This window comes from Salmo trutta, chromosome 11 (assembly GCF_901001165.1).
Source record: "Salmo trutta chromosome 11, fSalTru1.1, whole genome shotgun sequence".
Classification (NCBI taxonomy): domain Eukaryota; kingdom Metazoa; phylum Chordata; class Actinopteri; order Salmoniformes; family Salmonidae; genus Salmo; species Salmo trutta.
Window position 1 is genome coordinate 4,652,063 of NC_042967.1, and position 27,777 is coordinate 4,679,839.

General features: G+C 44.5%; 1 protein-coding gene across 7 annotated transcripts in view; it reads left to right on the forward strand.

Moving 5' to 3' along the window:
• Positions 1 to 5,798: 5,798 nt before the first annotated feature.
• LOC115202126 (pericentriolar material 1 protein) overlaps positions 5,799 to 27,777 on the forward strand; it is a 47,215-nt gene continuing 25,236 nt past the window's right edge. For 3 of the 7 annotated variants that reach the window (XM_029766034.1, XM_029766040.1, XM_029766039.1), the window contains exons 1-18: positions 6,368 to 6,537; positions 11,199 to 11,322; positions 12,167 to 12,418; positions 12,749 to 13,072; positions 13,749 to 13,919; positions 14,647 to 14,766; positions 17,070 to 17,250; positions 17,393 to 17,502; positions 17,869 to 18,154; positions 18,444 to 18,621; positions 22,279 to 22,488; positions 22,830 to 22,996; positions 23,093 to 23,322; positions 24,779 to 24,909; positions 25,087 to 25,216; positions 25,405 to 25,590; positions 25,866 to 26,044; positions 26,241 to 26,423. In XM_029766034.1, the coding sequence (XP_029621894.1) occupies positions 11,218 to 11,322; positions 12,167 to 12,418; positions 12,749 to 13,072; positions 13,749 to 13,919; positions 14,647 to 14,766; positions 17,070 to 17,250; positions 17,393 to 17,502; positions 17,869 to 18,154; positions 18,444 to 18,621; positions 22,279 to 22,488; positions 22,830 to 22,996; positions 23,093 to 23,322; positions 24,779 to 24,909; positions 25,087 to 25,216; positions 25,405 to 25,590; positions 25,866 to 26,044; positions 26,241 to 26,423 (3,143 nt within the window). In that variant the 5' untranslated portion in view covers positions 6,368 to 6,537; positions 11,199 to 11,217. The other 4 variants (XM_029766036.1, XM_029766038.1, XM_029766037.1 and 1 more) reach the window with 4 other exon arrangements.

The following is a 27,777-nucleotide window of genomic DNA, read 5'->3' on the forward strand; positions in this document are numbered from 1 at the left end:
GTGTGAATTTAAATATGCTCTCTCTAATTCTCTCTTTCTCTTTCTTTCTTTCTCTCTCTCGGAGGACCTGAGCCCTAGGACCATGCCTCAGGACTACCTGGCTTGATGACTCCTTGCTGTCCCCAGTTCACCTGGCCGTGCTGCTGCTCCAGTTCCAACTGTTCTGCCTGCAGCTATGGAACCCTGACCTGTTCACCGGATGTGCTACCTGTCCCAGACCTGTTGTCCCAGACCTGCTGGAACCCTGACCTATTCACCGGACGTGCTACCTGTCCCAGACCTGCTGTTTTCAACTCTCTAGATACAGCAGGAGCGGTAGAGATACTCTCAAAGATCGGCTATGAAAAAGCCAACTGACACTTACTCTTGTGTTACTGACTTGTTGCACCCTCGACAACTACTATGATTATTATTTGACAATGCTGGTCATTTATGAACATTTGAACATCTAGGCCATGTGCTGTTATAATCTCCACCCGGCACAGCCAGAAGAGGACTGGCCACCCCTCATAGCCTGGTTCCTCTCTAGGTTTCTTCCTAGGTTTTGGCCTTTCTAGGGACTTTTTCCTAGCCACCGTGCTTCTACACCTGCATTGCTTGCTGTTTGGGGTTTTAGGCTGGGTTTCTGTAGAACACTTTGAGATATCAGCTGATGTAAGAAGGGCTATATAAATAAATTTGATTTGATTAGTAGGCAAACGGAAGAGTGTCCTCCATTCGATAGCCTCCTCCCGGCTAAAATACTCATGAGTATCCTCCCAGCGGCTAGAGTGGAAGTGTTTTAAAATCTGCCACAACCCCTTAGAATCAGCTGTTGTTTTTCAAGGAAAAAAAGCATGCACACATTTAAAAAACGCTACTTTTCATTTTATCTATAAAATGTATTGCACAACGAGCTACATTTGTTTGGATCACTTTACAGATATTTTTGGGATTCATCCTATGTAAACGTAATTCGCCTCTCCTCTATTACTTTTTTAAAAGGAGGCGAAGAGAGGATGAAGGTGAGGACTTGAGGAGTCAAGCACTACCAATTGAGATTCTCCCGTTGCTTGCATCCCAATTCTCCACAGTTCTCCCAAAGTGTGAACTTGAATAATGCCCGTAATAGATTTCAAAGCATTGGGTTGGTGTTAGCATTGGCTGGAGGGAGTTTCCATCATTATCAAATCCATCAGGACTCTAGAGAACATAATAGAACAGTGTTCCTCACTCCATTCCCGGTTGACCCCCAGGGAATGCACATTTTTGTTTAAGCCCAGCACTACCACAGCTGTTTGTAATCAGGTAATTTAATCAATGATTGGTTAATTAGTTCATATCCCCTTTTTCCACCCTGAAAATTATAACATCTTTAATGTATTGATAACATCAGTTTTGCCATTCTCTCATAGCCCTGAGAGACACAAAAACAATCAGGAATTCCTGTTTCTAATAAGGTGAAAACATCAACATACTTTGAACAACAGCAGTGTTATCACGGGTGTCGTATAGATTAGACCAAGGCGCAGCGGGTTGTGTGCTCATCATCATATTTTATTATAAAGAACACAAAAAAACAATAAACAAAGAACGACAGGAAACAGTTTTGCAGGCTATAACTACAAGCAGTGCAAAAACAACTACCCAGAAACAAACAAGTGAAAACAAACTCTTTAAATATGACTCTCAATCAGGAACAACGATGAACAGCTGTTCCTGATCGAGAGCCACACAGACCACAAAGAAATATAACCACTAGAAAAACCCTACAATACAAAAACCAGAACATATACCAAAACCCCGGAACACATAAATAATGTGTTCCCTCTACGATACACATAACCCCCGAACCACATAAAACAAATACCCTCTGCCACGTCCTGACCAAACTATAATAACTAATACTCCCTCTACTGGTCAGGACGTGACAAGTGTGAGTTTCCTCACAGACCAGGACTGGTTTTTCCTACAATACTCTGTACTCTTTGATCATGAAATTAAATCAAACTCATTTTACAAAAGTAAATGAATCACACACATACAGTATATTTATCTTAAACCGACAACATGAATGATCCAGAATTGCTTTGCTTTCCTAACAGAGTTGTCCATCTCCTGATACTCTCCTGATCTCTGTCTTAATTGTCTTTATTTTTTCCAATTTTGTTCTGTTTTCTTTCTTTGTGGATGTTCTATATAAACTCAGCAAAAAAAAGAAACGTCCCTTTTCGTGACCCTGGCTTTCAAAGATAATTCATAAATCTACAAATAACTAAACACATCTTCATTGTAAAGTGTTTAAACACTGTTTCCCATGCTTATTCAATGAACCATAAACAATTAATGAACATGCACCTGTGGAACAGTCATAAAGACACGAACAGCTTACAGACAGTAGGCAATTAAGGTCACAGTTATGAAAACTTAGGACACTAAAGAGGCCTTTCTACTGACTCTGAAAAACACCAAAAGAAAGATGCCCAGAGTCCCTGCTCATCTGCATGAACGTGCCTTAAGCATGCCGACTGCAGATGTGGCCAGGGCAATAAATTGCAACGTCCGTACTGTGAGACGCCTAAGACAGCGCTACAGGGAGACAGGACGGACAGCTGATCGTCCTCGCAGTGGCAGACCTCATGTAACAACACCTGCACAGGGTCGGTACATCCGAACATCACACCTGCGGGACAGGTACAGGATGGCAACAACAACTGTCCGAGTTACACCAGGAACACACAATCCTTCCATCAGTGCGGGGCTTGTAGGCTTGTTTTAAGGCAGGTCCTCACCAGACATCACCGTCAACAACGTCGCCTATGGGCACAAACCCACTGTCGCTGGACCAGACAGGACTGGCAAAAAGTGCTTTTCACTGACGAGTTGCGGTTTTGTCTCACCAGGGGTGATGGTTGGATTCACATTTATTGTCGAAGGAATGAGCGTTACACTGAGGCCTGTACTCTGGAGCGGGATCGATTTGGAGGTGGAGGGTCCGTCATGGTCTGGGGCGGTGAGTCACAGCATCATCGGACTGAGCTTGTTGTCATTGCAGGCAATCTCAACGCTGTGCGTTAAAGGGAAGACATCTTCCTCCCTCATGTGGTACCCTTCCTGCAGGCTCATCCTGACATGACCCTCCAGCATGACAATGACACCAGCCATACTGCTCGTTCTGTGCGTGATTTCCTGCAAGACAGGAATGTTAATGTTCTGCCATGGCCAGCGAAGAGCTCGGATCTCAATCCCATTGAGCACGTCTGGGACCTGTTGGATCGGAAGGTGAGGGCTAGGGCAATTCCACCCCAGAAATATCTGGGAACTTGCAGGTGCCTTGGTGGAAGAGTAGGGTAACATCTCCCAGCAAGAACTGGCAAATCTGATGCAGTCCATGAGGAGGAGATGCACTGCAGTACTTAATGCAGCTGGTGGCCACCCCAGATACTGACTGTTACTTTTGATTTTGACCCCCCTTTGTTCAGGGACACATTATTCAATTTCTGCTAGTCAACATGTCTGTGGAACTTGTTCAGTTTATCTCAGTTGTTGAATCTTATGTTCATACAAATATTTACACGTTAAGTTTGCTGAAAACAAATGCAGCTGACAGTGAGAGGACGTTTCTTTTTTTGCTGAGTTTATTACTGTCCATGTTCAATTAGTGTCTGAAGCTTATCCCACAGTCACCACAGCGATATGGTTTCTCTCCAGTACCTTTATGAGTATGTATTTGCGCAGGTAGGTTTTCCTTGAGTATGAAGCTTTTCCCGCAGTCACCACAGTTAAATGTTTTTTTCTCCTGTGTGTGTCAGTAAATATACAGCTAGGTTCCCCTTCTTGTTGAAGCTTTTCCCACAGTTACCACAGCTACATGGTTTCTCTCCTGTATGAGCCCATATGTGCCTGTTAAGGCTAACATTCTGTCTGAAGCTTTTCCCGCAGTCACCTCAAATGATTTCTCCCCCGTGTGAGTCAGTACATGCCTGTTTAGAGAAACATTTTGATTGAAGCTTGTCCCCCAGTCACCACAGCTAAATTGTTTCACTCCGGTGTGACTCCGGATATACTCAGTTAGGTTCTTCTTGTGTCTGAAGCTCTTCCCGCAGACATCACAGCTAAATGGTTTATCTCCTGTATGAGTCTTTATATGCTAATTTAAGGTCCCTTTGCGATTGAAGCTCTTCTCGCAGTAACCACAGCTAAAGGGTTTCTCTCCTGTATGAGTCTGTATGTGCCTGTTCAAGGTCCCCTTGCAATTCAATCTTTTCCCAGTGTGAGGTTTTTTAGAAGTGGTGCTGGGTTTCTTCAATGGTGTGTTGGGATCCAATTGTCAGCTGATGTCAAGTCCTACTGGATCGCTGCTTGCGGTTGATCTGTGGCTGGAGGCATTGTCTTGATTATCTGGAGGGTCACAGTGACAAAAGGTTTGAGATTCACTGGTTTAGAGTCACTGTCTCTGTACTCCACCATTTGGGGAAGAGTCAAGGACTGAAGTTGATCCTCCTGATCACATAAATTTTTTCACACAGGGAGGAGTGAATATGAACTCAATACGTCAGCCTCGAGTCCCTGAAGCTGCCCTACATAATGACTGGTCCTGGGGGGGTCCTCTTCTTCAGAGACAGTGAGAGGGACCTGGAGGGGGTCTATTCTACATCGTTTTATTTCGGGTGTGATCCGCAGCAGTGTCCCTAGCCGGTTATTCTCCTCTCTAAATTGGGAAATCTCCTCCTTGTAACTCGCTACCACTTTCTCTATTACTCACAAAATCTCTACTGCAGCCACTGTTAAACGCTCACTAGCAAACACACTCAAAGACTGTACTTTGGCCATTTTCAGAGGACTGATAGATCGGCATTCAGTTCAAAACAAAATCGCCTCGACTTGCAGAATTGCTTGCATTGCCTTCTTCTTTTGTTTTCAGCGGGTGGCGAGCCCAGAAATAGACAACAGCGCCGCCCGCTGGATGGTGTTTTGAGCCGGGATAGATACAAAAGCAAATTGGAAGGGTTTTATTGTGAGTGTGATGTAAACGGAATCAATATAACAATATATTTCCAGTATATAGTACTAGTTCAGATGAATGACGAGGCTGTACAGCTACCGTTGAAATACAAACAATTATATTGGGCATAAAATAACAGAAAGAAGATGCTACTGTGTCATTCTGTGCTCACTATTTTACAACTTGATGTTAGATGGTTCCTCACCCTGAAAGTAATCTATGGGCCAAGAGAAACTGTAATCCATGGTTCAGTTTTCTTTAAACAGTCACTACAAACTTCAGCTAACCTTAGCACTTAAATTAGAATACTTGAAACTACTACTTAAGTAGTTTTTGGGGGTCGCTGTACCTTACTTTACTATTTATATTTTTGACAACTTTACCTTTAACTTCATTACCTTCCCAAAGAAAATTATTTCTCCATACATTTTCCCCGAGACCCAAAGGTACGCGTTACATTTTGAATACTTAGCAGGACAGGAAAATTGTCTAATTCGCACATTTATCAAGAGAACATCCCTTGTCATCCCTACTGCCTCTGATCTGGCGGACTAACTAAACACATGCTTTGTTTGTAAGTGATGTCTGAGTGTTGGAGCATACCCCTGGCTAATCGCAAATAAAATAAAAACAAGTAAATAATGCCGTCTGGTTTGCTTTAGTCCCAACAACGAATATTCAACATCAAAACAAACTCGCCTCCACTGACGTATGCTCGCCTCCAATTATATTTCTGCGTTGTCTTCTTTTGTGTTTTTCATCGGATGGCGAGCCTCTAGCTGGATGGAGTTGTAGCAAAGTGCAGTTGTAAATTAGTGGTCGGGCACATCATTCTGTAAATTTAAGCAGATCTTGCGGTGTTTTTTTATACTTCTCTCCAGTCTCAATGTATTATTAGTATAGATTATAGGGATTTATTTTATTTTTTATGTGTCTGTGCGTGGCAAACTTTCAGCTCAGATGATAAGGGTAGGTTCTATTGATTCACAAAGGGGCCTGTTTGTTTATCATATAATTAGAGCTTGTAACAGTTAGAATATTTACACATTTCCATGACACTAGTGTGAGTGAATACTGTAAGTCATTGGCCAATTTGATTAAATTGAAATAAACTTGAACTGTTCAAAATGCAACTTTTAGGCAAAACACTGACATTATTGCAATGTAACGTTAGTTAACCATCCGAGAGCCCAAATAGTACCTTATTCAATATGGGTGCCATTGCCTGTACATTTGTCAAAAATATTGTACACATATTTACAGTCACTTTGATATACTATTTACGTGTGTGTGTGTGCATTTGAGGAAAAACATGACAGTATTGATGATGAGGGCTCTTGTGCAAGTCGCACTACTATTTTATATCATTTCCGCCTCCTTGAACAGGGAATATAATGGCTGACACTGGGCCGATAAGTGTACATTGACTGAGGGGATTCATCAACAACACCGAAACGACTTATTTGTATTTATTGAGACACAGTCTTCTCCTGGCTCATAGAATGAGCCGTTGACCGTAAAGTGTTACGATAATTTCTCAAAAACTCACTGAGGTAATTCACTTCTTTCCACTACTTGTATTAGCCAAGGCAAGTGGCTAGTTCACCACCAGCTAGCTAACGTAGCATCATCACGCAGTTCGCTAGCTACCTTCCTACCTCCTTACCCAAAACAAAACTAGGTTGGTGCTGTATTTTCGAGTAGACATTAGCTAATGTATTTAACCAGCTACGTGGACTTATTTTGAAACTGTTATAGCCAACAATAACTAACTAGGTAGTTATCTATCTAGGCATGCAATCTTGTCAGGCCGTGAAATCTTGTTTGTTTTTAGTTAGCCAGCTAGCTAGCTAGATAGGTCACGCTAGCTAACGTTACTAGCAAGTAGACGTTACCTACGCAAGTGTCTGCAAGGTATTGTAATTCCTAGCTAACTGTAATTCCTACTAGATAGTGACGGTACTTTACTCTTCGAATTTAACATTAGCCTTTGTTTTGAACATTTTTCAAACTTTCAAAGGGCAGTGAATGCAACAATTTGTAACGTTAGTTAGCCTTCAATGTATTTTCCATTGTCGGAATTTCACCCCCAGTTTTCGCGGGGAAGGGGGGGCTCATGCGTTACCATGGCGTGCAACTTCATGTTGCCAAACAGTGACAAAGCCAACTAGTTTAGATTTGCATAGCCACATTGGTATCCCAAATGATGTCTACACCGCATCGATAGGCTATTGGAGTGTATATTGATGACGGTTTTTGTCCCCATTCTTCTTTCTTTACGTTAGCTAGAAATTCTCAGAGGGGGGGCTAGTTGTTGGTAGTGACAGTTGGCTCCCTCGAACTTGCTGAAGTGGAGGGAAATTCGGAAACTTTACCGGGAATTCTAGCGGTCTACAACGCTGGTTTTACACTAATTCCTCTTGACTAAACAGTGCATTTTGTTGAGAAGTTAGCTAACTACTGTTAGTCAGCAAGAAATCCTTACTCAGTCCGCGATCTCGCCAAAAGCAAACCAACAAATGAATAGTGGGTAACTGAATACATCGCACAGGTACGTAATCGATAGGTAAGGTAACGTTATTGATATCGGCACAGTTGTATTATGAGCTATGTCATAAATAAGTCATAGAATGGTTTGTAGCTAACTATGGTGTTTTGGATTATTAACGTTATGCCTTATGTTATGGTTTAGTTCACTGTAATACTTGTCATACTAAAGGAAAGGTCTGTGAATGTTGCTTAGCTGCAGGAACATTCCTCCAAACAAGGCACAGTTTCTGAAAGCAACAAACACCTCTAGAATCATGCACTCTGTTAATGTCATAACAGCGTAGCTACTTGGGAAACACACCTCTGTATATTGGTTTCCTTGTTTGTTTTGAAGTGTGTGTGTGTGTGTCAGGTTTTCCATGAGGAAAATGTGGTGCCAGACAACGTGACCTGAAAGATTTTAATTTGCTGTCAATTTGAAAAATGTACCTGACCCATAATGTTATGCATTGTGTGTATGACCCATTACAACTTCCACCCACGGTGCTAAGAATGACAGAAATGTAGATTATGGTATTCATTTTAACAGAACATCCAACTCCTGTAATGAAGCAGATACTAAAGCATTATCTTCAAACATTTGGCAAAATGCAATTTGTGGTAAAACAACACCATTCCAAACATCGCACCTGATGCCAGTGGTTTCATATGTGACAGAGAAATCTGTTAGAAACTTAGGTTGCTAATATAACTGGGATTGTGCCTTTGGCTTCTGGACAATGAAAGGTTATATGAAAACCAACAGGAGAGATGCTGGTTTAAATGGCATATGAGGAATTCTTTATAAAATAATTGCCTCTGTGTTTCTATGGTCAGATTTTTCCTAGGCTGCTTTGAAGGAAGGTAAGACATGCCTCATAATATGAAGTAAAACTTTCAGGTTAAAATTGTTTGTAAGTATATGTTTTCAAAATGCATACTGCTGCCAGCTCACATTCCAAAGTGGTGGGTGACGTGCTGATAGCATGCCTACCTTTGCACTTGATTGGGAGGCATGTTGCAATTGCCAGTTGAGAAATAAAAATAGTAGTTCTTTTTAATCGTGGCCGTCAAAACTGTTTTCAGGTGACTGCTTTCAAAATTGTTGCCCGATGACTGGTCTTATAAAAGTACATGTTTTACTTCAGCAGCAACGAGCTTTTTATTCCGCTCAAAATAGGCTCTGTGTGCAGGTATGAAATGATACATTACGACCCAGGTTCCTTCTAAAAAAAACTCGGCACTGAGAAAATTTCAGGTCTGCTGAGCTCGAACTTGAAAGTGGTAAAAATTCTGTGCAACTTCCAGTGTGCATTTACTCTGAACACTGAGGCTGTACCTGCTTTAAGTTAGTTTGAACAGTGGCCACGTATGTAGGCTACTGTGGCTATTTGATCATAATGTAGCCCTACCAGAGTGGCCTACTATCAAAAACAATGACGAAAATGCACCCCATAACATTTTAACATGGAGCTGTTCTATCTTTCAGCCTACAGTAGCAGCCAATGTGTGGTGTTCAATGTAGGTTTACATTCCATGAGACTTTTGAAAAAAACATACAGGGCTTGACAATAACCTGTTCATCAACTTGTCCTTCAGACAAGGTGACTGAAAATGCTGTTTGATCCAAGAAACCACTTTACAAAATAAAATCAATTATTATTGTCATACTATTATTACAGAGAATCAGAAATTACGCTACCCTCTGCCTATTGGCTACTTAGCTTATTCAAGCCTGTCTCAAAATACAACACTGCCCCTTTTAAGACAAAGCTCTTTATCTGACTCGCTATTCAAAGATGTCTGTGCAATCAGTCACCCATTGTTGACTAGAAATGAACTATTACTGACTACTAATTATCTATAACTGGACTAATAACTCTATTGGACTAATAACTTTATTTGCATGTAGGTCTACTGTAGCTCAGATTGGTTATGCCGCACCGGTCTGTATAGAGTATTATTTTTATTTAACTAGGCAAGTTGGTTAAGAAAAAAATATTATTTAGAATGAAGGGCTAGGAAGAGTGGGTTAACTGTCTTGTTCAGTGGCAGAACGACAGATTTTTACCTTGTCAGCTCGGGGATTCGATCTAGTAATCTTTTGGTTACTGGCCTAACACTCTAACCACTAAGCTACCTGCCGCCCCAGGTACGGGCTGAGTAGTGTGTCAATGCAATAGAATTCAAATCCGACGCGTTCTGTCTACAACAATCTCTTGCATAGTTTTTTGTTTTATGTTACATTGAATCAACACAATATTATCAATTTTCAATCACAATTTCCACAGTAAAGGGAAACGTTGATAGTGTTAACAGCGAAAAACTCTAGAACAATTAGGTTTATGCAGTAAACTATAGGCTCAAAACATTGTCACTGTATATTAGCTTTGCTTGAATTTCTCTGTCAACGCATTGTTGTTCGGGCCATTTAAAAAAAAATCTATAAATATTTCATAATTTGAGGTAGGCTATATGATCACACCGGTAATAGATCCGTTGATGTATTACGTGTGAGGCACATCTGAGTGAGCATATATTTGAAATAATTTGCTTTTAAATTTAATTTTAGTGGGCTGATGGTGCCTGCATCTGGTGGTCAGTCTCAGCAGAGGGGAGAGGGCAGCAGACTGAGCGTCCGCCTCTCAACATCCCTCCGCTCTCCCTTTCCTCCACTGACACTGACCAAAAAATGGACACCGTCTTCCAGCTGATGGTGAAACTCGAGTTGCACCACATTAATTCTGCCTCGTGCACAAATTCATGTTACTCCTATGGACAAAAAGTGAAATATTCCTCTGTATTAAAAAAGACCCAAGCTGCTAATAATGACGCATGCCTATAGATACACTTTCCTGCTCATGCATTACTGCTGCACTGCTTGTTGTAGCGCTGAGTGGAAATAGGAACCTGCATTTCATGGCCTATAAAAGTGTTGACAGTGCTGAGTAAGAACTTGAACTCAAATGAACTCATTCATATAAACAGCAGCTCTTTGCTGTATTCGTTGACAGTTTCTCTCTAGTCAGGGTTTTAAAAGTTTTACAGCAAAGTAGATACTGTGAGAGTATCTTTTTCTTTTACCCATGCGACGATACTGCAGACATGCTAATCTGAGCAATCTGATTGGCCATCGGTAGGCCTGTAGTGCACTTGATTTGCTCTCTGGGCCCTAGGGAAGGCAGAGTTTCTACCTTCAGACACATAAAATGGCAACAGTTCGCCTACCTGGCGCGCAGGGCAGGTGAATTGGGTGCACCTACCACCGACAGCCCGAGACCAATAAATAAATAGGAACATAGTGCTTTATTATTGTGTTTTTTACAGAAATGTTTCAGCGATTGACTAGGAATGCATTGGAGGTCGATCGTGATCGACCGGTTGGTGACAACTGTATTTCCATCAATTAATAAAAAGCATTATTTTGCACTGGGAGAATTATTATGATTTTTTTTCTTCTCCTGGTCAATTTGTCTGGCAACAATTTTATTGGCTTTTCATGTTGTTATCGTCCAAAGGCCGGCAATTACCCGCAAACGGAAACCCTGGTGAGTGAATGAGTACAGTATGCCAGTATGAAAGAGACCTACTGTGTGTGTGTGTGTGTGTGTGTGTACAGGCTTTTGTCTCCAGTCCAAAGCCGTTCTAGAGTGTTGACTGACAATGCATGCCATCAACACAACAGGTGCGGCGCGGAGAAGGACATGGCGACAGGGGGCACTCCCTTTGACGACTGCGCAGATGACCAGGAGCTGCACAACTGGACCGTTACCAACGGCAGCAGCCTAGAGGACAGGCTCAACAACATGGTACAGAGAAGATGAGAGAGACAATAGTTGCGTCCCAAATGGAACCCTATTCCCTATGTAGTGCAATGCACTACTTTTGATCAGAGCCCTATGGCTCTTGGTCGAAAGTAGGGCACTACTGGAATAGGGTGACATTGGGGACCATTGAGAATGGACACTAAAAGGTTGAATTCTAACTGGAGATTTGCGAAAGTAACTAAAGTCTTTGATTGCGTGAGTTGTTTGTGCATATAGCCCCACAGTGGAGATGTCATAAAACCTAGAGGTCAGGGAAATGGTTCCAATAATTTTCCCACCATCTACGCAATACGCCGTCCTTATGTGAAGTTTTTCTAAAATCCCTTATTGGGAAAAATGAATGTTGGAAAAACTATTGGAACTATTTCCCTGTTTGACCACTAGGTTTTATGGGTATTATGACTCTTACTGTGGTACTCTATAGCTTTAGTTAGGATTCAGCCCCCTCACTGTCTAGCTCTAGAGTCTGTATGTCTACCTACAATGCTGACCAAAGTGAGACATGAAATTGAAATAGTGTATTACAAGTTTATTGTGACGTGTCCCTTTTGGGGAACCACGATGTGCTTATCATCAAGCAAGTACAGCATTATACAGTACATGGTATTACATAAAACACATGCATATGTGGATATGACCGTCTGTCCTTTTTTAAAGCTTGACATTTACTTAAGTTTCCCCTAAGTAAATGTCAAGGATCAGCTTCCCCTCCCCCAACCCCAACCTGAACCATATGTGGTAGGGAAATGCAAAACTGACCCAAGATCAGTGTTTAGGGATAACTTCACCCTACACCCCTTTTTGAAAGCTTCCTGTCCCCTCTCAGGACTGGGGCATCCAGCAGAAGGCGGCCAACCGCTTGACGGAGAAGAACAGGAAGAAATTCTCAGCTGGCGGCGTGGCGGAGAGCCGGCTGACCAATGACATCTCCCCGGAGTCCACACCTGGCACGGGGCGGAGAAGGACAAACACCCCTCACTCCTTCCCCCACGTCAAGTACACCACCCAGATGTCGGTGCCCGACCAGGCCGAGCTGGACCGTCTCCGGCAGAGGATCAACTTCACTGATCTAGACGAGGTGAGAGGATTCTCCATAGAGCTTTCTTAACCAAGTATTTCTTCTTGGAGTATTTATCTGTAATTGTTGGGGGTTGGTGTCTGGGGGGGGGGTCATAGTTAATCCAGAAATGTGTAAAGTTCATCGAAGATGTTGTGGAAGGGTACTGTTCATGTAAAAACGCTCACTTTTCTTGGTGTGTTGTCTTTACGAATGTGAACGTTTTAAACTATTCAATGTTCCAAAGGACCTTCTTTCCAGCTTTTTATATCGCAGAGGTTCTGCTGCATTGTACTGTAACTTAGACTGGAAGCCAGGTTGTGACACATCCCTCGCGCTCTCTTTTCCCAGAGGAGCGTGGGCAGCGACTCCCAGGGTCGTGTCACAGCAGCCAACAACCAGCGAGAACTGGCGGCGGAAAACAAAAAACCCTTCAAATTCCTGCCGCTGCATGTCAACACCAACAAGAGTCGGGACACGCCCTCCACCTCGGCCCCCGCAACCCCCTCCGTCGCCGCCACAGCCAAGAAGCAGAGCCCTGGCCTGGGTCTCAGGGACGCGTTAACCCCCTCCCTGCCCAGCAATGACACCCCCAGGCTAGGTAGAGGGGCCGAGAGAGGGCTCCTTCCCTCTAGGGAGGATGGGAGAGGAGAGCGCAGCATCGACAGTAGCCAGGTAGGTAATGTCTAGGCACTTGGGTTTACTGGATTAGGGCTTTTCAGCACTTGCATTTTATACTCTCTGTATGTAGTCTGTTTTGTTTGATCAGCCACTTATTGCACAATGCAAATTATTGAAGTTTGTAGTTTCAATAATTAATTAAAATAGAACAAACATTGGACAATGCATACAATAAAGGAAGTTTATTTGTGGGTACATAGAGGAAAAACGTGTACATTTGTCTTACTCAGTAACCCATTTTGGACGTCTATATAAATAGCATACCTTGGAACAGCATTTTCACCGCTCAAGTCTGTGCTTGCGCTGAACTGATCGTCCTGTACTGTCTGCAAACGGTCACATGGCATGCTGTGCTCTCGATCTTGTAAGAAAATAAATGGTAGAACGAGGATGGGAGACTAGGCAAGCAAGATGATGATGAAACCAGTGCTTATTTAGGGCAATTTAAAAATATGCCACCACCGCAGGTTCCCAAGTGAGTTCTGCCCTCGTTTAGCTCAGTCTGCAGTGAGCGGACTGGTATCCGCGCTCTCACACACCATTTCTCTGTCTCGCTCTCTCTATCATTTACACTCAGACATGCACGCACACATGCTCTCTCTCTGCTGTGCCACTATCTCATAACACCCTGTCTCTCACACACCCTTAAACTCTCTGGTGTCCCTATCAGGTGGTGAGCAAGTTGGTTCAGATCCGGGAGTATATCGGCAAAGCCAGCTCCATGAGGGATGACCTGGTGGAGAAGAACGACATCCCGGCCAATGTGGAGCGCCTCACCCACCTCATCGCCCACCTCAAGGAGCAGGAGAGGTCCTACCTCCGCTTCCTGCAGAAGATGCTGGTCAGTACAGTACGCTGGCTTATCACGGCTTTCTCACGGTCTCTCTTTCTGTGTCTCTGTTTTTCTCCTTTCTCTCTTTGGCTTGATCTGTCTGTCTTTATTTTTCTCTTTCTCTTTCCATCCTTCTGTCATTTAAGGATGAAAGTGGCTGATTTCGAGAGACTTTTAGTTTGAATTCACTCTACGGTATTGATAGTAAAAACAAGCTACGGCAGCCTTGGGCTTTTGCCTGTTAAAGAAGCCTGCAGTCCACTGCTTCTTTCTCACATTGCTGTTGATAGTTCAAGGTGTTTTGCTTGGAACTTTTCACTGCACCCTGGTCATGTATTTTTAATGCCAAGGCGTCTGAAACACGCCGGCAAGACAGTCGTGTATCTTGTTCTATTTGGCAGACAAATCTAGGACATGACACACATTGCTTCTGAACTTCTGGATGGCACGTGTCATTTGATCTTGCTGTCAGCGCATCTTGCTATCAATATTACATAGGTTACCCCCCTCCGGCATTTATGTGCGAGTAGTTATGACTATTTTCATTGTTGTATACTAACTTTTTCACTCCATCCACTGTTCAAGTATTACATTGAAAGGGAAGGAAACGGTTGAAGACCTGTGTTCCCATAGCCACTACACCCTCAGTGTCCATAGTACCATAGTTCGGGCCAAAGAGGGAGACCGTGCTTGTAGTCCGTGCCTACTATTTTACTGACCGCCGCCTTTTCTGTAGGCGAGAGAAAACGAGGAGGACGAGGCGGGAACACTGGACTCAGCCGTGGGTTCAGGCTCATTGCCAGAGAGCACCACCCTCAACATCGAGGTGCGCTCCTCCGACGCCTCCAATGCCACCGTAAGTAGCCCTTCCTCTAGTTCTGACAACCAACCCCTCCTGCTAGTTTTTTGTTTTATAGAGGAGTTTGGATTGGTCACAAACGAGATCATCTGATATGCTGCATAGGGATTAGAGGTTGACCGATTATGATTTTTCAACGCCGATACCGATTATTGGATGACCAAAAAAGCTGCTACCGATTAATCGGCCGAAAGTAGCAACGCATACAAACCTAGCTAACTAGCCGCCGAATAGGCATCAACTCACCACGTAGCTTATTCTTAATGTTTGTCCATAGGCAACCAGAGTGAGGACAGACATTTTTCGGAATAAACGTGATGAGTGAAAAACGCAATGAAATAGACCACTCACTACCCGGTATCTTATTCTGCCGCTATACAGCTTTGTATGCGTTGTTTTTTGGCAACCTTGTTATTTACAAAGTTTTTGGAATAGATTCCTGTTGGAACGTTCCACAAATTATACCCACCGGGTTTGAAGTCATAAATGGCTTGAAACACAGCGACGAGCTGCTGGCAAAACGGACGAAAGTGCTGTCTGAATGAATGCTTACGAGTTATGTCAATGTTATGTCATAATTACGTAAAATTCTGGCAAGTTAGTTCGCAACGAGCCAGGTGGCCCAAACTGTTGCATATACCCTGACTCTGCGTGCAATGAACGCTAGAGATGTGACACAATTTCATGTTAGCAGGCAATATTAACTAAATATGCAGGTTTAAAAATATATACTTGTTTATTGATTTTAAAGAAAGGCATTGATGTTTATGGCTAGGTACATTGGTGCAACGACAGTGCTTTTTTTCGCAAATGCGCTTGTTAAATCAACACCCGTTTGGCGAAATAGGCTGTGATTCAATGGTAAATTAACAGGCACCGCATCGATTATATGCAACGCAGGATACGTTACATAAACTAGTAATATCATCAACCATGTGTAGTTAACTACCGTAATTTCCGCACTATTGAGCGCACCTGAATATAAGCCGCACCCACTGAATTTAAAAAAAATTATAATTTTGAACATAAATAAGCCGCACATGTCTAAAAGCCGCAGGTGCCTACCTGTACATTGAAACAAATTAACTTTACACAGGCTTTAACGAAACACGGCTTGTAACAAAAATAAATAGGCTTTAACGAAGCACGGCTTGTAACAAAAATAAATAGGCTTTAACGAAGCACGGCTTGTAACAAAAATAAATAGGCTTTAACGAAACATGGCTTGTAACAAAAAATTAGCAGTAAACAGTAGCCTACCAAGAAAGTCATTGGTCACTATCTTCCTCCTCCTGTACACTGAAACCATCTCCTTCGGTGTCGGAGTTGAATAGCCTCAGAATTGCTTCATCCGATATTGGATCGTTTTCATTGTCGCTCTCGTCACTTTCATCCGGAGGCAAATCCCCCGCTGAGCCCTCTTCAACACGCAGCAGTCCAGCCTTTCGAAACCCGTTGATGATAGTGGATTTTTTGACAATGCTCCACGCTGTCAGGACCCACAAATTTGAAAGCGGGAAAAATCCATATATTAGCCGTGTCATTGTTTAAGCCGCGAAGTTCAAAGCGTGGGAAAAAAGTTGCGGCTTATAGTCCGGAATTTACGGTAGTGATTATGTTAAGATTGATCGTTTTTTTATAAGATATGTTTAATGCTAGCTAGCAACTTACCTTGGCTTCTTGCTGCCCTCGCATAACAGGTAGTCAGCCTGCCATGCAGGCTCCTCGTGCGTTGGATTGGATTAGTAACCGGAAGGTTGCAAGAACGAATCCCCGAATCCCCCCTGAACAAGGCAGTTAATCCCCGTTCCTAGGCCGTCATTGAAAATAAGAATGTGTTCTTAATCTGACTTGCCTAGTTAAATAAAGGTGTAAAAAAAAAAAAAATTCTAAAAAGTCAACAACAAAAAAATATAAAAAATTAATAAAAAATCGGCAAATCGGTGGCCAAAAATACCAATTACCGATTGTTATGAAAACTTGAAATCGGCCCTAATTAATTGGCCATTCCGATTAATCGGTCGACCTCTAATAGGGATATGCATTACAATCTCTACCATATAGTAAGACACTTCGTCTAGAAGTAGTGTCACCCAAACAGACCAAGGCTATTTTATTGCTGCCATCCCTCCCTCTTATCATCCCATTCCCTCTCTCCCTCCCTCTCTCCCTCCCTCCTTCTCCCGTTCTCTCCATCCCTTCCATTGCCGGTGTAACACCAGGAAGTCTGCGCTGTCAGCATCTGACGCACTACCAGTTCTGCTTGTGCTGGTGATTTCTTATGTGCGTGTCTCCAACAGGGCCGTATTGCAGGCCGCAGTGACCAGAAGGAGGAGCTGGAGAACTTGAGGAAGCAGCACGAGCTCCTGAAGAAGATGCTGGAGCAGCAGGAGCAGCTCAGGGCTCTACAGGGCCGTCAGGCAGCACTACTGACCATGCAGCACAGCTCCCAGCAAGCCACACAAACCATGGCTGACACCGGTGAGACACGGGCCACATAGAGTGCACGCAGAGGAGCACACACAACCACATAGTGTAAACACACACTGGACACACAGCGCACTTGCAGAGCTGGTAGCTACACACACACGTAACCTTTTTTCATTTGGTGTGTGTGTTCCAGTGCCGACAGAGACCACAGGCAGTGTGTCAGGGCTGAGCATCACCTCGGAGCTGAACGATGAGCTGAACGACCTCATTCAACGCTTCCACAACCAGCTGCACGACTCCCAGGTACCAGCAACATACAATACTGGGTCGTATTAATTGGGGCACACCATAGTCAAAAGTATTAGCGCTTCTGTCTGATGCCTAATGAATACAATCCTGGCAAATGTCGAAAGTTGTAATAACATGGTATTGTTACCACTCTATTACCTGACGTGGTGTATAACCCTGTAACTAGAATGATTACATTTAAATGGGGGTAACTAGGCAAAATGAATTCTTCATGTTGAGTAATTAGGACTTATTACCATGTTATTACCACTTTATCCTATGTGGTAATGTAAAATGCTACCCATCAAAGTAATAAATTATGTTGAATGTTTGTTCAACTACTAACACTTACTAACATCCTGTGTGCCTTTCCTTCCTCAGACCAAGGCAGCAGTCCCAGACAACCGCAGACAAGCCGCGAGCCTCTCCCTCTCCCGGGAAGTCTGCCGCTCTCGCTCCTCCCAGCCTTCCCTTCCTTCCCGCTCTGCCTCCTCCTTCCTCCATCCCAGCTCTCTCACCTCCCTGACCTCTATCATTCCCACGTCGGCCTCGGCGGCGAGCGCCAAGCTGACCAAGTTGCAGGAGCTGCAGGACAAGAAGCAGACCATGGACAAGATCCTGCAGGAGCTGCACTCACTCCGTGACCAGACCCTCAACAACAACTCCTGTAAGTTATGGCGTGTCTCTGTAACTGACTAGTAGTAGGTAAACACCGTCAGGGATGGAGGCCCGGAGGGGGGGGGCAGTGATATTATTTGCGAGATTCTTGCTTATTTAAACACCTACAAATGCCATTTCCTGCAAAACATTGCCTTTAATGATGACAAACTTGTATTTATTTATTTTTATTTTTTGCGCAGCTCCCGTCTTACGTTCTTTGCGGGGAACCCTGGTGCATATGATAGAAGCTTGTAAGTTCGCTGCCGTGCATGTGTGAGTAATGTGTGTTCTGTCAGGTCGCGGTGGCAGTGTGTCCCTGTCCTCTCAGCGTAGCCTGGCTCTGGGCGCGGGCCCCTCCTCGGACCGCCCCTCTGCCCTGTACCGGGAGCCCAACGGGGCCTCAGCCGTGAGACGGGACCCCTCCACACACACCCAGCAACCCCAGCATGAGGACGCCCCGGCAGACAAACTCCGGTACTAAACTCCAACTATTATTACAATCAGTGCACATCACACCACAGTTGTATTCATAAGGAACCAAATGGTAGAAAACTGACTGAAATGCAGAGGGACTTCCTGCACTTGCCCAAATCACATTTTATTGGTTGCATACACATATTTAGCAGATGTTATTGCGGGTGTAGGGAAATGTAGCAACATGCTTGTGTTCCTAGCTCCAACAGTGCAGTAATATCCGAAAATTCAAAACAATACACACAAATCTCTAAAAGAATGGAATTAAGAAATATTAGGACGAGCAATGTCTTAGTCCGGCGTATGAATATGTATGTGTGCATGTATACAGTGCATGTGTGCATGTATACAGCGCATTCGGAAATCGTTCAGACCCTTGACTTTTTCCACATTTTGCCTTATTCTAAGAGGGGTTAAATAGTTTTCCCCTCATCAATCTACACACAGTACCCCATCATTACAAAGGAAAAACTGGTTTTTAGACATTTTTGCAAATGTATTAAAAATAAACTGAAATATCATATTTACGTAAGTATTCAGACCCTTTACTCAGTACTTTGTTGAAGCATCTTTGGCAGCGATTACAGCCTCAAGTCTTTTTGATTATGACGCTACAAGCTTGGCACACCTGTATTAGTGGAGTTTCTCGCGTTCTTCTCGGCAGATCCTTTCAAGCTCTGTCAGGTTGGATGGGGAGCGTCGCTGCACAGCTATTTCCAGGTCTTTCCAGAGATGTTCGAACGGGTTCAAGTCCAGGCATTGTCTGGGCCACTCAAGAACATTCAGAGACTTGTCCTGAAGCCACTCCTGCGTTGTCTTCGCTGTGTGCTTAGGGTCGTTGTTCTGTTGGAAGGTGAACTTTCGCCCCAGTCTGAGGACCTGTGTGCTCTGGAGCATTTTTTCATCAAGGATCTCTCTGTACTTTGCTTCGTTCATCTTTCCCTCAAACCTGACTAGTCTCCCAGTCCCAGCTGCTGAAAAATATCTCCACAGCATGATGCTGCCACCACCTTGCTTCTCCGTAGGGATGGTGCCAGATTTCCTCCAGATGTCACGCTTGCCGTTCAGGCCAAAGAGTTCAATCTTGGTTTCATCAGACCAGAGAATCTTGTTTCTCATAGTCGGAGTCCTTGAGGTGCATTTTGGGTGTACTCCAAGTGGGCTGTCGTGTTCCTTTTACTGAGGAGTGGCTTCTGTCTGGCCACTCAACCATAAAGGCCTGATTGGTGGATTGCTGCCAAGATGGTTGTCCTTCTGAAAGGTTCTCCCATCTCCACAGAGGAACTCTGGAGCTCTGTCAGTGACCATTGGGTTCTTGGTCACCTCCTTGACCAAGGGCCTTCTCCCCCGATTGCTCAGTTTGGCTGAGCAGCCAGCTCTAGGAAGAGTCTTGGTGGTTCTAAACTTTTTCCATTTAGGAATGATAGCCACTGTGTTCATGGGGACGTTCAATGCTGCAGACATTTTTTTGGTACCCTTTCCCCAGATCTGTGCTTTGCCGCAATCCTGTCTCGGAGCTCTACAGACAATTATTTCGACCTCATGGCATGGTTTTTGCTCTGACATGCGCTGTCGACTGTGGGACCTTACATAGACCGGTGTGTGTGCCTTTCCAAATCATGTCCAATCAATTGAATTTACAACCGGTGGACTCCGAAGTTGTAGAAACATCTCAAGGATGATCAATGGAAACAGGATGCACCTGAACTCAATTTCAAGTCATAGCAAAATGTCTGAATACTTATGTAAATAAGGAATTTCTGTTTTCTCTGTCATTATGGGGTATTGTGTGTTTGAGTACAATTTTGTATTTAGTACATTTTACATTAAGGCTGTAATTTATCAAAATGTGGATAAAGTCAAGTGGTCTGAATACTTTCCGAATGTACTGGATGGGATGTATAGACATGGATAGTAAACTCAGCAAAATAAAAAAGTCCTCTCACTGTCAACTGCGTTTATTTTCAGCCAACTTAACGTGTAAATATTTGTATGGACATAACAAGATTCAACAACTGAGACATAAACTGAACATGTTCCACAGACGTGACTAACAGAAATGGAATAATGTGTCCCTGAACAAAGGGGGGGATAAAATAAAAAAAAGCAGTCCGTATCTGGTGTGGCCACGAGCTGCATTAAGTACTACAGTGCATCTCCTCCTCATGGACTGCACCAGATTTGCCAGTTCTTGCTGTAAGATGTTGCCCCACTCTTCCACCAAGGCACCTGCAAGTTTCTGGGTGGAATGGCCTTAGCCCTCACCCTCCGATCCAATAGCTCCCAGACGTGCTCAATGGGTTTGAGATCCGGGCTCTTCGCTGGCCATGGCAGAACACTAACATTCCTGGTGAGACACAACTGCGACTCGTCAGTGAAGAGCACTTTTTGCCAGTCCTGTCTGGTCCAGCAACGGTGGGTTTGTGCCCGTAGGCGACGTTGTTGCCGGTGATGTCTGGTGAGGACCTAACTGGTGAGGACCTGCCTAACAGGCCTACAAGCCCTCAGTCCAGCTTCTCTCAGCCTATTGCAGACAGTCTGAGCACTGATGGAGGGATTGTGCGTTCCTGGTGTAACTCAGGCAGTTGTTCTTGCCATCCTGTACCTGTCCTGCAGGTGTGATGTTCGGATGTACTGATCCTGTGCAGGTGTTGTTACACGTGGACTGCCACTGCGAGGACGATCAGCTGTCCGTCCTGTCTCCCTGTAGCGCTGTCTTAGGCGTCTCACAGTACGGACATTGCAATTTCTTGCCCTGGCCACATCTGCAGTCCTCATGCTTCCTTGCAACATGCCTAAGGCACGTTCACGCAAATGAGCAGGGACCCTGGGCATATTTTTTTTTGGTGTTTTTCAGAGTCAGTAGAAAGGCCTCTTTGCATAACTGTGACCTTAATTGCCTTCCGTCTGTAAGCTGTTAGTGTCTTAATTACCGTTCCACAGGTGCGTGTTCATGAATTGTTTATGGTTCATTGAACAAGCATTGGAAACAGTGTTTAAACCCTTTACAATGCAGATCTGTGAAGTTATTTTGATTTTTACGAATTGTCTTTGAAAGACAGGGTCCTGAAAAAGGGACGTTACTTTTTTTGCTGAGTTTGTGTATAGAATATTATGTCTGTAGGATGGTATATATTCAGCAATAGTTGAATAGGATGGCATTGAATACAATGATTAAAACAGTATGTAAACATTATTGAAGTGACCAGTGTTCCATGTCTATTGGGACTACCTGGACTTAATGAATACAACACAGTGCCGATGAAGCAAAGGAGATGAGTAGAGGGAACCAACTCAGACTATTAGCATGCGCCCTTTGTATCTCTCTGGTACCGGCAGCTGAAGATCCATACTGTACCTTCAGACAAACTCTACCATCCATCACCCTTATCCCTCTAATTCATTCATTAGTCTGATGAATGAACAATAGATCCAATTAGTCAAGTGTCACTCCTTCATTGAATCAGTTGTCCATGTATCAACCTTAGTCTCTTTCCCCCATTCCATGTCTCCCCATTCAATCCTCCACACTCTCTGAAATGTGACTCAAAAGGAATAGACTGCTCTGTCTCACTTATGGTGCTTTTAAGACATTTAAAACAGAATCAGGCCTAAGTGTGTGTGTGTGTGTGTGTGTGTGTGTGTGTGTGTCCACAGGAAGCTGAAGGAGGTGCACAAGCGTCTGAACGAGCTGCGTGAGCTAGTGCAGTACTACGAGCAGACATCAGACATGATGGTGGACACAGTCAACGAGAATGTGAAGGAGGATGAGGAGACTGAGGAGGAGACTGAGGAGGACGGCTCCATGCTGGAGACCATGTTCGACTCGGAGCAGGAGAACCGCCGGCCCCCCATCACCAACATAAGGTACTTGAAGGACACGGACGGAATAGGGTGAAGTCTTTATTATTCCTCATTAGAGCTGTTTATTAGTGGGCCATGTCCAATTCTGATACTAAGCATCACAGACCTGGGATTCGAACCGGCAACCATGGACAGTAACTGGTTAGTTTCAAACCAAGCATATAATCTGTTCCCTTCATGTACCCCAAATTACCAGTTTATTGTAAAAGCTAGGTTGTTTTCAATTACTTTCCTGGCTAAGAAATATTATAAAGGTTTAGATAATACAATTCCCAAGTGCAAATCACGCCGGAGAGTGAAATTGAGACTTGACCCTCTTCTCCATCTTTCTTTCCCCTGGTCAGAAACCCACAGCATTCTGGGAACTGGACAGAAATGAACAGTCTGACCAACGGCCGAGGAGGCGGCAGCACCAACAACCACGTTGACGGGAGGCTCAACACCGAGTGTGAGATCAACAACCGCTCTGCAGCAGCCAACCTCCGCAGCCTCAACATCCCCTCAGCCATAGGTAGCGTGACACACATGCGCACATTACATGCATGCAACCTGTATACACACACAACCCACTCATCTCACTAACCCTCATTGTTTCTGTCTCCACCAGAGTGCCAGTACAACCGCCCCTACAACCAGGTCAAGGACGACGATGATGACGATGCCCTGGAGGATGAAGAGGAGGTGCCGGGGGTCGGGGGCCGGGACAGCGAGGGCTCGGGGTCGAGCAGAAGGAGCAGCCTGGAGAATGAGGACGCAGACTTCGCCCACAAAGTCCACCGGCTGCAGACCGCCAAGCAGAAACTACGGCAGCTCCAGGAGCTGGTGGCCATGGTGCAGGTGAGAGGACTGACGAGAAACAGAGAAGCATATCAAATCTATTTATATAGCCCTTCTTACATCAGCTGATATCAAAGTGCTGTACAGAAACCCAGCCTAAAACCCCAAACAGCAAGCAATGCAGGTGTAGAAGCATGGTGCCTAGGATAAACTCCCTAGAAAGGCCGAAACCTAGAGAGGAACCAGGCTATGAAGGGTGGCCAGTCCTCTTCTGGCTGTGCCAGGTGGAGATTATAATAGAACATGGCCAAGATGTTCAAATGTCATGGTCAAATAATAGTAATCACAGTGAACAGGTCAGGGTTCCATAGCCGCAGGCAGAACAGTTGAAACTGGAGCAGCAGCACGGCCAGGTTGACTGGGGACAACAAGGAGCCATCATGCCAGGTAGTCTTGAGGCATGGTCCTAGGGCTCAGGTCCTCCGAGAAAGAGAATTAGAGAGAGCATACATAATGTCATCATATGAGAGAGATATAGAATCTGAAATAAATTGTAGGCCCCATAGTGCAAGTCAGTAATGGGACCAATCTCGTCCAAAAAGTTGACTCAAGTTTGCCAAAAAGCACCTGGATGATCATCAAGACTCTTGGAAGTATGTTCTTTGGACAGATAATTCAGAAGTATAACTTTTTGGATGACATGGGTCCCATTTATTCCTGGCGAAAACCAAACATTGCATTCCAAAGAACCTTATACCAACAGTCAAGCATGGTGGTGGTAGTGTGATGGTTTAGGAGTACTTTGCTCAAGAACTGGATGACTTGCCTTAATGGAAGGAACCATGAATTCTGCTCTGTATCAGAGAATCCTACAGGGAACTGTCAGGCCACCTGTCTGTGAGCTGAAGCTGAAGCGCAGGACTTTAAACGAGCAGTTCATGCTTGAAAACCCACAAATGTTGCTGAGTTAAAGCAGTTTTGCATGGAAGAGTGGGCCGAAATTCGTCCACAGTGATGTGAGAGACTGCTCGACTACAGGAAGCGTTTGGTTGCAGTCTTTGCAGCTGAAGGTGGCACAACCAGCTATTGTGTGCAAGGGGACAATCACTTTTTCACACGGGCATTGGGTGTTGGATAACTTTGTTTATGAAATAAATTAAATTAGTATGTCATTGTTGTGCTATTTGTTCTCTTTATCTCATATTAGGTTTTGGTTGAAGATTTGATAACATTCAGTATAAAAAAAACATGCAAAAATAGAGCGAATTAGAAAGGGGCCAAATACTTTTTCACAGCACGTGTGAGTAGAAACATATCAACACGCATATAAGCCAATAATACAAAATAGAACACATGGTATTGAATCTAAAATGACCATGGTGCAGCTGAGTGGTCTAAACAGTTCGGAGTGGAAGAGGACCCTTTTGCAGTCCAAGAAAAATAAAGAGCTGGAATTTGAGTCATTGATGGGCAATGGCCTTATGGAATAGTAACCGTGTGACTTCCTGTCTCCAAGAGTGATGATACAGATGCCACCACAGCCGACGAGGGTCTCCACCAGCAGCCCAACAACACCAGAGGTGCTGCTGCTGGCTGCTCCTCCGCAGGCAAGAGCCCTAGAGACCTTACCCTCACAGACAAGGCCAGGTAGGAGACTGCTCGCACCCATAGGCTGCACCAACACACGCAGTAGAGGCCGTTGAACCATAATAAATGTATGAAAGTACCTGTGTCTATTTATATCTAAGTGAGTGCATTTAAGCATGTGAATTACACAGCTGTTGATTCTGTTTGTGCATCTAAAATATGTTGTGTGTGTCTCAGGGAGAAGCTGTATGAGGAGAAGCTTTGTCAGCAGCAGCAGGAGTTGCAGCAGCTTCACGAGGAACGCCAGCGGCTGATGGAGATCCAGGACAAGATCCAGGACCTGCAGTGGGCCTGCCCCGATCTGCAGGTAACACGTGCATGCACACACACTGAGAACTGAGCACACACCACCCTATTTCCTGATTGATTGTGTTGAAAGGCTTTGGTGTCAGAACTTCTTTCTGACCTCTTTTTAACCGTAGTGCTCTATATTGGTAATAGGGTATTATTTGAGACAGCCTCTCACACACTCTCTCCCTCCCATCTTCTCTCCAGTCGTCAGTGTCCAGCAGCACAGTGAGCCAACAGGCCCTGATGAGGAAGCCCCCAGCTGCAACTTCCACCCCGGCCCCTCCCCCTGCTCCGGCTGCAGCCCCCAAAGCCAACGCTTCTCCTGCTGCCACCGCTGTGCTCAAACCAACAGCCCAGGCCGCTGCTAATGCCTCTGTCACTGACAACGAGGTGGGTTCTTTATTTTGATTTGACAGGGTCAGTTCACTGTAACATCAAGGATAGTATGCTCATCCCACAGACTTATAGTGCTGGCTCGCCAAAATCAAAAGGAACACTTGTATCACCCGCTTAGTGCAAGGCTTTTCTTGAGGGTTAACTGGTAAGGGTTAGCGTAACCGTGTTAGCCATGGCTGGATGTCAGGGAGCTGTATAGTAGTGTGTGGGTTATCTTGCAGATGTAACCATGAAAATGACACTGCTTATTTACCTTCATGGTTCTCCAGCAGCTGTGGTGTGAGATGCGGCGCCACCAGATCCTGCGGGAGGAGCTGCGCCAGCGGAGGAAGCACCTGGAGTCCCTGATGGCCGAGCACCAGAGGAGGAGCGGCCTCAGCGACTCCCCCTACAAGATGGAGGACACAGAGGGACTCGCTGCCTCACAGCCTCTTAGCAGGGACGAGAGGTGAGCGAAGCATTACCCCTAGATTAAGACCCCTAAATAATCTGGGAGAATTCCATGATGTGAAACATTCTGAATGTTGCAGATACAAGTAGAATGACGCTTTTAGCCATCATGTGCTTTCATATCTACATGAAGTGCCTTGGGAGATCGGTTTAGTCTCTGAGTGGGGCCTTACTTGACTTGTTTCCCCCCTCAGGACCATGGCCACGTGGGGCGGCTCCACCCCCTGTCAGCTAGACGAGGACGGCTACCCCTCTGAGATGGGTGCTGAGGAGGAGGAGGAAGAAGAGGACGGAGCAGAGTCCAGCTCCAGTGATGACCTGCATCTCTACTCCACTAGGAAGCAGAGATCCTACAGCAATAGGAAGGCACTGGGCAGGTCTGTGAAAAATTCATACAAGGATATCTATTTTTTTTTTCTATTCAGGATAAAGAGACAGGGCACGATAGTCTTAACCTCTAAAAGTCTAAGCGGGGGGGGAGAGTAAGCTACATATGGAATTGTTTTAAGATGGTCATACCATGGCTCATTTAGCTATTTGATTTAGAATTTTAGGACCCCTTTGGGTATTAAAAAAATATATACCGTTAGGAGATTTTAAGAAAGATCAGGATATATTTTTTGGACACATATTTAACCCCTTAGTTTAGTGGCAACAAAATATCTCCATACTTCTATTTGTTTGCATGGGTTACCTTCAGACGAGTCCCGTGACACTTGTATAGCAAAAGGGTGAAAACCATCGTGTTCGTGCGTCTCATCAATCCATAGTCGTAGTAGTTTTCTAGGCCAAACCGTTCCGACGCTACAGACGTTTTCAAAATTAAAATCTGTAATATCTTATGTTTCACGAAGTCGTGGCTGAACGACGATATTAAGAACATACAGCTGGCGGGTTATACGCTCTATCGGCAAGATGGAACAGCGGCCTCTGGTAAGACACGGGGCGGGGGCCTATGCATATATGTAAACAACAGCTGGTGCATGATATCTAAGGAAGGTTTTGCTCGCCTGAGGTAAACCATCTCATGATAAGCTGTAGACCACACTATCTACCTAGAGAGTTTTCATCTGTATTTTTCATAGCTGTCTACATACCACCACAGACCGATGCTGGCACTAAAACCGCACTCAATGAGCTGTACACCGCCATAAGCAAACAGGAAAAAGCTCATCCAGAGGCGGCTCTCCTAGTGGCCGGGGACTTTAATGCAGGGAAACTTAAATCAGTTTTACCTAATTTCTATCAGCATGTTAAATGTGCAACCAGTTCTAGACCACCTTTACTCCACACAGACGCGTACAAAGTCATAACTCACATCAACACCATTATCCCAGAAACCCTAGACTCACTCCAATTTGCATACTGCACCAACAGATCAGCAGATCTCTATTGCAATCCACACTGCCCTTTCCCACCTGAACAGAAGGAACACCTATGTGAGAATGCTATTCATTGACTACAGCTCAGCGTTCAACACCAGAGTGCCCTCATAGCTGCACTTCCTGATGGGCCGTCCCCAGGTGGTAAGGGTAGGTAACAACACATCCGCCACGCTGATCCTCAACACGGGGGCCCCTCGGGTGTGTGCTCAGTCCCCTCCTGTACTCCCTGTTCACTCGTGACTGCATGGCCAGGCACGACTACAACACCATTAAGTTTGCTGATGACACAACAGTGGTAGGCCTGATCACCGACAACGATGAGACGGCCTATAGGGAGGAGGTCCGA